The 10,316-nt window shown below is 48.7% G+C and overlaps 1 protein-coding gene across 1 annotated transcript; it reads left to right on the plus strand.

Moving 5' to 3' along the window:
* The first annotated feature begins 7,304 nt into the window (after positions 1-7,304).
* Gjb2 (gap junction protein beta 2) lies at positions 7,305-9,417 on the plus strand. Its single transcript, XM_059274388.1, has one exon. It carries the CDS (start codon positions 7,316-7,318, stop codon positions 7,994-7,996), a length of 681 nt encoding a protein of 226 aa, XP_059130371.1. The 5' UTR covers positions 7,305-7,315; the 3' UTR covers positions 7,997-9,417.
* Positions 9,418-10,316: the final 899 nt, after the last annotated feature.

A 10,316-nucleotide genomic window follows, 5' to 3' on the forward strand; every position in this document is an offset into this window, starting at 1 on the left:
AGAGTCCGTGCTCACCCAGCCATGCCACTGAGGCCTCTCACCACACTCTTGCAGCTGAGAGACAGCTATTTCGATTTCACCAGAACATCTATGTTAAAATTTAAAACAGAAAGAAGAAAAGAAAACAGAGCCACTTACAGCAGGCCGCCACAGCTTAAAAGTTGGGGACTTACATGTCTTTAATTTGGGAGAGGTTAAATTGTTAAAAGCCTGAAGTGCTTTTTAATTTTACTCTGAATATAACAGTTGGCTTTTTCTTCCTAAATGATTTCAGCTGAATATGTTTTAGAAAGCATAGGAATGGTATGACTCAGAGATAAATGAAGAAACTAGGTTTGAAGGTACAGGCCTGTGGGGCCAGCACTAAGGATGCAGAGGTATAGGTGTAATTCACATCATCCTTAACTGATGGGGAGTTCAAGCCCAGCCTGGGCTAGAGAAGCTGACTCAAGACAAAATAACAACAATGGAGATTGTAGTGAAAGCGTAGTGTAATCACCCACACAGACTGGAGGGTCCAGAAGAGCTACTCCTGTCGTGACATCATGTTATCAAGTGTAAGTCATTATTAACTATTCAGGGAAGCCAGAGGCCCTTTGCTTTCCAGGTGCTCTTTTGGGAAGAGCTGAATATGATTTATTAATCATACCCATAGGATTAATGTTTCAATAGCAAACTCCGGAAAGGAGTATGCAGCCCAAAGGACTGGTGTCTCTCCCCAAGGCGATCGATGGGCCCAGCCTATCTGAAAACTTGTCAAGTGGTGGGACAGGGACTCCAGACACTCACACGCCTTTTCTTGTCCTGAAACATTCTCTGCCATCACCTGCATTTGATTTGTGACTCAGAAATGTGAAGTGTATGTGTGTGTGTTGGAGCATCCTTCCCAGGATTCAAGATACTGCTCCGGGAGGAATCCGGTAAGCAGTCATTCATCAAAATGGCAAGATGTATAATTTATCTTGCACGGATTTCTTGCACAATAATGAGTTCTTTTGAGTTTATTTACAGAAAAAAACTATCAAATTAAAATACTAAGTAGCCTAAATATTAGCCTGTCACCTTTCAACATCATGAACAAAGTGATAACCAGCGAGCATTCATGTTCTCAGTGCTAACCAGACACTCGCCTGTCTTGACACATGGACGTGACGAGGTGCACGGCTCAGAGCTCCTCGCTGGTTAATCATCCACAGCTACTTCATAGGCCCCTCCTCAGCCCTCACCGTTGTCTGGCCTTGCTGTTCCCTTCATTCAAGGACAGCCTAGAAGATGTCATGGGATTGTGCTTAAAGCCAAGTCAAACAAAACAAAACAAAAACAAACAAACAAACAAGAACAAAAAACCAAACCTGTTCTCGTCTGGTTAGTTTCTACACGTGAATAAGACAAAAGTGAGCTGGTCAGCTGCTGGTCCCTTCCCACCACGTTACCAGGGCTGAGCTTCTCACAGGCCATATGCTGAGACATGAAATCCAGGGAGAGAAGAGTAGGGTTTATTTCCAATGCTCGGTTTATCAAAGCAATGCTTGTAATGGGGGTGGAGGGGAGGCACAAATTCTTTTCTGTGATCTGTTAATTGGATGCACATCTAGCTTCATTCGGAGATAATCTCAAATGGTCAAACCTTTCCCAGCTCCCTTCTAGCCTTCCCTCTCCTCTTCTCTCCCCTAACCCCCTCCCCTGGAGAATGCACATACACAAATAAATTCACTATTTCCTGCCCTAGAGGAGCCTCTGGTCTAGTTGGGAAGAAAACATAACGCAAAGAAACAAGGGGAATTGGATGAAACAGATGAAAATCAAGAGCTGAGTTCTCAGTGGGAACTTTAGAGGAGATGAACTATAAATCCTAATACTCCCAGTGGCTGTGACCATCAGCCAACACACGGCCATTATGCAGATCTGCAGAAGCAAGTTGGGGAACTAGACGTTGAACCTATAATCATAACATGGGCATTAAAACCTCAGGTGAAACTGCTCGATGGGGAAAGTGAGTCGATTCTCATCTCCAACTTAACTTTTTCACCAGCCGACTTCCTGCAATGATTCTCGAAGCTTCTCTTATTGTCGCTGAACGAGAGTTCCACTTGGCCTAGAACTGTACTACCCACGAAAAACTAAAGGTACAGACAATCTTCTACCACTGCCAGCTGCCACCACCTCACCACCTCCTCCAAGGGAGTCGTACCACCCCAGCTGGCTTGGCCAGTCATCCTTCACACACTGATTCAGCACCTCTCTCAGAAAGGCAGTCTAAAGGATGTGGGCCTCCTGGGGTTTTGTCTCTTCGTTACAGACACTCCCTCTTAGGTTAAGACTTAACAGAAAGAAGTGGGGGTAAGTAGCCTCAGCTCAAACCCCTCAAGCTAGGTCTGCGCTTGACAATAAGCTAGCTTTGCAAGGAAAAGCGAGCACCCTCAGCTCCGTCCTTCTCACTGAGAGTCATTTCTTAGACCTCTTGGGCCTCATCAGGATGGATCACTATCTCTTCACTGATCTGAGGAAACCCTGTGTGGATGTGAGGTTTGCACCCCAAACTCAGGTAACTGAGGAGGGTGAAGCTGGGCTAGGTGTCCCGAGCACAGCCTGCTCTTGATATTTTAAGTTCTTATCTAAATGCTCTGTGAATGTCCACTTTGTTTCATTTGCCTCTCAAAACTATCCAGAGAGCTAAGCAATGTGAACACAGACCTCATAATCCACATCCAGCTTGGCGGAGAGGGAATCGAACTGTAGACACAGACTGCCAAGGGTCTTCCCAGAAGCCTGGACTCCAAGAGGGACGGACGGGCTTACCTGGCTCTCTTTCTTTCCTGCAGATTCCAGGCGCCTCTTCCTTGCAATGATCTCAGTTGTAGAAAAGAAAACACAGCACCTTCCCGAGGCAGTGACATGTCCGCTTCCAGGCCAGGCTGAGACTTCAAGGCCAGCCCTGGAGACTCACCTCTACACCGCCCCCTGGCCTAGCCACTGGCACACTGTTCAAAGTGATCGAATTAAGTCGGGAATTCAGGGAAATAGAAGCCAGAATTTGGCCAGCCCTGATGGCGCCCCCTGTTAGTCTGCCTTAAACCTGAATTCCAGGTGCCCTGGCTCGCTGGGCTGCGGGTCCCCTATGGGCCTCGTATGCCATGGAAGCTGCGGGCCGACACAAAGTTTCACCTCCTTGGAATGCCCGTTTTTCATATACGTGTGTGTGTGTGTGTGTGTGTGTGTGTGTGTGTGTGTGTGTGTGTATGTACGCGCGCGTGTGTATGTATAGCACTCTCCCACTAGTGAGAGTAGTAATAACGACATTATCAACTCTCTTTCAACACTACCCACTTCCCCAAAAGCTAGGAGCTGGGGCTTGGAGCTTTGCGACCTTGGGTGGTGGGTCCTGGGTGGTGACGCGGGGTCTGCAGGCTCCTTTCAGGCTGCGCACGGGACGCGACACTGGGAAAGTCTGGATCTCTGGGATCGGGGGAGGGGGCTTGGGGCTGGGGCTCGAGGAGAGCCTGCCATTCCGGGGCCCAACGGCTCTGGGTGCCCGGAGAGCCCCGCCCGCGGCGCTGGGGGCGGCGGGCCACTCGGAGCCGCCTCCTCCGCAACTTTCTCAATCGCTCCGGGGTGAGAGAGGCGGGGTGAGGGGTGCGGTTAAAAGGCGCCGCGGCCGACAGGTGTCCAAGATCGCAGCGCTCTGCGCGCTCCGCTCGCCCAACTCGCAGCCGGTCGGCGGCGCTCCCGCCTACAGAGCGCAGCCTCGGCCGGGACCAGCGGCGAACCAGCTCCGGATCAGCCCGCGACCCACTCCGGACCAACCCGGGACCAGCCCGCGACCCACTCCGGACCAACCTGGGACCGGCCCCGCTACCCACTCAGGACCTGCACCTTCCAGGCAACAGCGCCTTGCCGCTTCTCGCCAGCCAGCGCCGCGCGCTCCTCGGGACACAGGTGCGACAGCCGATCCGCGCCCCCGGAGTCACAGCGGTGTGGCCCGCGCTTGATCGCGACGCCCCGCAGCGGCTGGAGCTCGAGTCTCCGCCGGTAGGGACGCGTGAGGTGCGAGGCGAGGTGCGGGCCGCCGCGGTCCTGGGAAACCGAAGCCCGAACGCACTGCGCCGTCCCCGCGGGCCACCGCCACCCGCGGATAGGGACCCAAGCCGCGAACGCGTTTCTGCGGCTGGAGCGGCTGGCCGGGCTCAGGGTTGGACCTGGCTGCTCCTGCGGTGCTCGCTGCTGCGCACGGGGCAGGAAGCGTCCGCACAGCCCGAGCGGGGAGGTCCCGCACCGCGCGGGGCGGGGAGGGACGCGGGGGGGACAGGCCGTTCCGCGCGCGACTGCGACGCGTTGCCAGTGTTCCTTTGCTAGAATTTCCCCGAGGCCTCCTGGCTGCGTTGTCTGCCGCCATTGAAAGTTTTTTTAACTAACCGAAAGCTTAGCAGGAAAACTCGGTTTCATTTGTTTAAGCAGGAGGCCTCCGTGGGAAGACACTGACCTTTACCACCTAAAGCACTGGGGTGACGCGGGCGACCGCCCAAAACGCGCGTCGGTAGCCGCTCCCTCGAGCTAGGGGACCGCAGCCTGCGCTTGAGTGGTGATTTTGATTGCTTTTCGTTTTCCGTAAATGCTTTTTAAGGGTTTGCGTTCAGGTGGGGCTCTGCAGCTGGAAGTCCAGGCAGACTCAGCAGATGGTGTGCTGCTGGGAAACGTGTCCATCGGGACTCTTGCATCAGCCCCTCGGTGCTGCCTCACTGGAAGGGAGCATAAGCCTAAATGGGACGAATTGCCCAGGTCTCTGGCACTGTCTTGAGAAGCCTGGCGCAGCCATGGCTCCATTTACCCCGGAGTCCTTTGGAAACTCTGGGCTAAGTTAGTTACAATTGTGAGAAAGGCAGAGAGTGAGGTGGGCACAGCGTCTGGCGGTGTTCCACCAGCTCCCCAAAGCACCCTTCAAGGCAAATAAGGGTATATATAATATATCCATAATATTATATATATTAATATAATATATTACATATATAACAAATAAGGAGAAGCTCCCGTCTCCTTTTCAGGAGCTAATGATTGACGGTCCCTCACACTCTGGCAACGCTCCAGGCAATCTGCAGTGACCCAGGCCTGGTAGGGACCTGCCTGTGACCTCCCTAGTCAGAGGCCAGATCACCTCCTACACCACAGTTGAATATTGACAATTTCGCCCTGCTGGCTCAGTACTCCAAGCCCCTGGTGAGGTCAAATTTTAATCTCTCCCTCGTCTTGGAAAGGCCATTAAGACAAACAGCTGCAACCAGATGTGCCAGGGTCCACACCTATTATGACCCAGCTACTTGGTTTTCTCTTGGAGTTTTTTCCTGGTCTTGTTTATTCAATCCTGTGAACCTTTTTCCCTAATTTTTTTTTTTTTTTTGGTTTTTGTTTTGCTTTGTTCTTCTCTCTTTTGGTGTTTTGTTTTTTGTTTGTTTTTGTTTGTTTTTTGCATCCCAAGTTTTCCTCAAGTTAGCACAATCCTCCTGCCTCTGCCTCCAGAGTTCTGGGATTATAGATGTGTACTAACCCCAGCTTCGTGGAGTTAGAAGCTAACCAGGGTAACAGAGCAAGCTCAAACTCAACAAATACTTTAATTTTTATAAACAAGTGAAGATTTTATTGTGAAGTTTATTTTTCCCAATTGACAATAATTGGGCTAGTCTGTGGATGCTATAGGCAGGCAAAGGCACATATCCCACTCACCTATGAGTTCTGTATTTTGGGTCAGGTCTGTGGATGTTTCTTTCAGTCCGTGTCCTGATCTCCACTCAGCGAGTGGACATGAACTTAGAAGGTCGAATTCCAATCTGATTGTTTTGTTAAACAGAACACTGTTGCTTTCAATACTTCTGCTTGTTGGGGGCAGACTACATGGAGCTGCGAGTCTGTTCAAAGGACAACCAGCTTCCCTAAGGGACTCCGAACAGTCTAGGTATAAATGGGTCAGGGCTGAACCTGCTCAGCCACTGTTTCTTCCTGTGAGTTCCCATTTTCCAAGTTGGATGGGACCAGTGTACGCCAGCTTCCCATGGCCCTGTCTCCTCTGACCAAGACAGTTGAGTGGGTCCCACCAAGACCTTGGTGTTCTGCAGCAGCCACCATGGGCAAGGCGGGGGACTTTCACCCTGAGCCTGTGTAGTTCACTAGGAAACAGGATACAGCTTGCCTACAACAGGGGGCAGGATGCTTTTAAGCGAGAGCAAGAGGATTCATTACAGCTTGGAAGGGGTGCAATGCAAGTGACTCATCAGGACAACAGGAGGGCGGGATCCCGTCAAAAGAGGGCTTGATTGTGACAGACAGGGTGTAGCTATGAATCAGAGAGGACAGTTCCTTCCCTGGGATGAAACAGAAGGGCATTGGTTCCTGAAAGATCATCCAGGGCACAGTCAATACACACCTCTTGACCCAAGGCAACTTTGCTTCTGGACTGATGGTGAGAGCCGTGGACCAGTAATTGGGGAACCACTGAGTTAAATTTCCTGCCACTTTTCATAATTATTTATTTTAGAATCACGTCAAAGTTGAAACCATAGTTCACAGTAGCAAAGCTCACTTGCCACACACATCCAAACAGATACGGAGCATTAACCAAACAGTTCTAACTGGACAGTGGAGTCACCAACCTGAATATAAAAACCTAAGTGCAGAGACTTTTTTTTTTTTTTTTGGACCCTTCCTCTTACACAGAAGGCAGAAGCAAGCTTGTAGTGAAAGGTTAAGCTGAGGAATCTCAAATGCAAATGTAACCGTTAGTAAAGACAGATCACCCTTGCCTCCTAAGCCCAGGCATATCAGGGAAACTGTACTGGGTCACATGGAACTTCACTGTCATCCGAACTGGGCAGCTGTACCTCTTAAGGTGAAGTTGGTCCAAGCTTTGGTCGGTCACTGTGATACACAGCAAAGCTTGGTGCTGCCAACACAGCCTGTTGAGTGACCTGTAAGGAAACAGGAACACATAAGGTGGACTTAGTCAGAACTCAGTTCTGCCTTTAGACTAACAAGTACTTTGCTTTGGTGCACCCCTGTACCCACATCTTTTTTATGTGCTAAAGACTGGATGAATCACTCGGGTGAACAAGTGTCTTTTAGAGAACTGTACTAGAGAGCACACAGACACATGTTAGAGATGGTTTGGGAACTACACACTTAATCTGATGGTAAAGTAAGTTGTATTGTCACTATCCTGGAGGAGACTGTCCCCAGAACAGGGCTAGGGCCTGGATGCTGGCCAGACCAGTGAGTGACACCTGTCTTGTGTTCATTTGTCATTTCTAGTGCCACCCACCCAGAGGACAAGATGGATTGGGGCACGCTACAGAGTATCCTCGGGGGTGTCAACAAACACTCCACCAGCATTGGGAAAATCTGGCTCACCGTCCTATTCATTTTCCGCATCATGATCCTCGTGGTGGCTGCAAAAGAGGTGTGGGGAGATGAGCAAGCCGATTTTGTGTGCAACACCCTCCAGCCTGGCTGCAAGAATGTGTGCTACGATCACTACTTCCCCATCTCTCACATCCGGCTCTGGGCCCTGCAGCTGATCTTCGTGTCCACGCCAGCCCTCCTGGTAGCCATGCATGTGGCCTACAGGAGACACGAAAAGAAAAGGAAGTTCATGAAGGGAGAGATAAAGAATGAGTTTAAGGACATTGAAGAGATCAAAACCCAGAAGGTCCGTATCGAAGGGTCCCTCTGGTGGACCTACACCACCAGCATCTTCTTCCGGGTCATCTTCGAAGCTGTCTTCATGTATGTCTTTTACATCATGTACAATGGCTTCTTCATGCAGCGTCTAGTGAAATGCAATGCTTGGCCTTGTCCTAATACAGTGGACTGCTTCATTTCCAGGCCCACAGAAAAGACTGTCTTCACGGTGTTCATGATTTCGGTATCTGGAATTTGCATCCTGCTAAATATCACAGAATTGTGCTATTTGTTCATTAGATATTGTTCAGGAAAGTCAAAAAGACCAGTTTAATGCATTGCCTGGCTGCTAGAGCCAAGACGGAGGAAAAGGATCAGGCAACCTGTGCTTAGTTGTCAAAGCTCAGCCACCAGCATTTCCTAAGACAAACATTCTCATCTTAAATGCCACCATTTGAAGTCCCTGTAGGCCTCCATGGGACTCCAGAGGCCTCTATGGGACTCCCTTCCCCCAAAGCTCCCAAACAAAGGCCCAATTCTATGCCTGTATTAATCGGTTCTAAAGTTAGTTCCACTGAGACTCCGGGCTGGTAGCGACTATTCTTGTAGGATACATTCACAGTTTAAACAAAGGATCTCACATTGTTTCTCTTTCTCTGAGGACAGGAGAGATGAGTCCAGTCCTGAGGAAGGTGCCCAGAAAGTTCACTGGGCCTCCCTTAGGGTACCCTTCCCCGAGTTGCCCCCAGTTAAAGGAAAAGAATCTCCACTCTTATGTGCTTTGATAGTTTAAGTCTGCAGTAATGGACAAACTTATTTAATACTTCAAGCACTGTGTCCTTTTTTTTTTTAATGAAAACCTTAAAATAAGATAGGTTCTTTTGTTCTCAAAATGATCTGGAAACCATTATACATTCCTCCTATTTCGAAGGTTCAGTTTGTGATATGAACATGGTGTGTAATCAGATCTCACAAGGTCTTTAGAACGTTGGCCTTTGGTTACGGGAAATCTGCAGTGTGGCTGAGAGGCCACCTACGGTATCCACCATTGGTGTGTCGAATACAGCGCAACACATCACAATGTGTCTCAAATGAGACAAACTGGAAGCTTTTTGTGCTGGCTTCTGACCAGAAGGGGCCTCAATTTAAAAATCCAAGTGTCATTTTGCGTAAGAGACAGATAGGATATGCCAACAACTGCCACCTGCTATGAGCCTAACTCAGCCCCCTCCCTCCCGACATTTGCTGACTCTGTAGCTGTGGGGTGTGGCAGCCAGCGTCAGAAGACATTGACTTCATGAGTGCGCTTGGGAGTTTCACTGCCATGGTATAATTTAAGGGTGCAGAAACCAAGTGGGGTGGAGGCAGGGGGTTAACTATTTTCAGAGAACCAGTGGAACTTCTAGACTCAAAATTCTGTCGATTAAAACTGAATTTTTCTACTTTGAAAGTCTGTTTGCTTCCCTCTTCAGCATTGGCTTTCTTAACTGGAAACAGAAGTATGGATATTTGGAAAAAAATAGGAACTAGAGTTTAGGTCAATAGAAACTAGAGTTTAGGTTAATATGTTACTCTCCTAGGGCAAGTTGAACCTTAGCATTGCCATTATGCTTAATGTGTTTCCCACAAGATGGCACTCAACGACTCCAAGAGGGGACACTTCTTACTGCCAAGAATGGCACTGGGAAGCCATTTTGGAACAATAAATAAGAGTTGTGGTTTCATGCTTGTCACTAAAATGATTTTGTAAACTCTTATATGTCATTTATTAAAATATGATTATTTTGTATACTTTAAAATTAAACAAGGTTTTTAATAGAATACCAAATTTTAACTTCATCGATAGTCTTTTTTTTTTTTTTTGGTTTTGCTTGGTTTTGTCTTTGAGACAGGGTCTCACTATGTCACCCTGGCTGCCCTAGAACTCACAAAGATCCGCCTGCCCCTGACTCCCAAGTGTTGAGATTAAAGGTGCACACCACCATCCTCAGCTATAATAATCTGTGTATACATATATTTCATAGTTTATATTTTACAGTATCCCGAGTGTGGTCACAGGTTACCCACTCACTGTCCTGGGATTCTTCTGCCCTAGTTACAGAAAACTCCCGGCGGCTAGAAAAACTAGTAAAGAGGGAGAGGCAGAACATGGCTGCCCAAATCCTTAGCGCCTCTAAGGGGCTCAGTGAGCCCCATCCTAAGGCCTGTAGGTGTGGGAGTTAGAGCACAGCCTTCAGAATGCTAAGTCGCAGGGACAGGATCAGTCTGGTTTCTAGAAGAACCAGAAGAATTCAGTTTAAGAGGTTCTTGGGCCCAGCATGTAGTTGCTGCTAAAACACCTTGTCTCCCAAGTATGAGTCCCCCAGATTTGAGCACCAGTATTACAAAAAGAAATAAATAACACTCTTCATATTTAAAAATTAAAATACCTTCCATGGTGAAGTCTGCAATGTGAGAACCGTCCTCTGTGGAACTTTTCCAAGATTTCCTTTGTGTCTAGAAGCATGTGGCCCATGAGACAGCTTTGTGGTTCCTCAGGTCTATACCATGGGACACACCTTGCCAGGCAAGCCTGTCCCAGGTAAGTGGCTACCTACATGCAGCTCTCCCCTGCATGACACCGACACTTCTTCTGTCCTTTAAGGTACAAGCTT

Source organism: Peromyscus eremicus, chromosome 9 (genome assembly GCF_949786415.1).
Source record: "Peromyscus eremicus chromosome 9, PerEre_H2_v1, whole genome shotgun sequence".
Lineage (NCBI taxonomy): Eukaryota > Metazoa > Chordata > Mammalia > Rodentia > Cricetidae > Peromyscus > Peromyscus eremicus.

What these genes read in the sequence shown, in the direction of transcription:
- Gjb2 (XM_059274388.1), top strand. Translation starts at nt 7,316, where the DNA reads ATGGATTGGGGCACGCTACAGAGTATCCTCGGGGGTGTCAACAAACAC.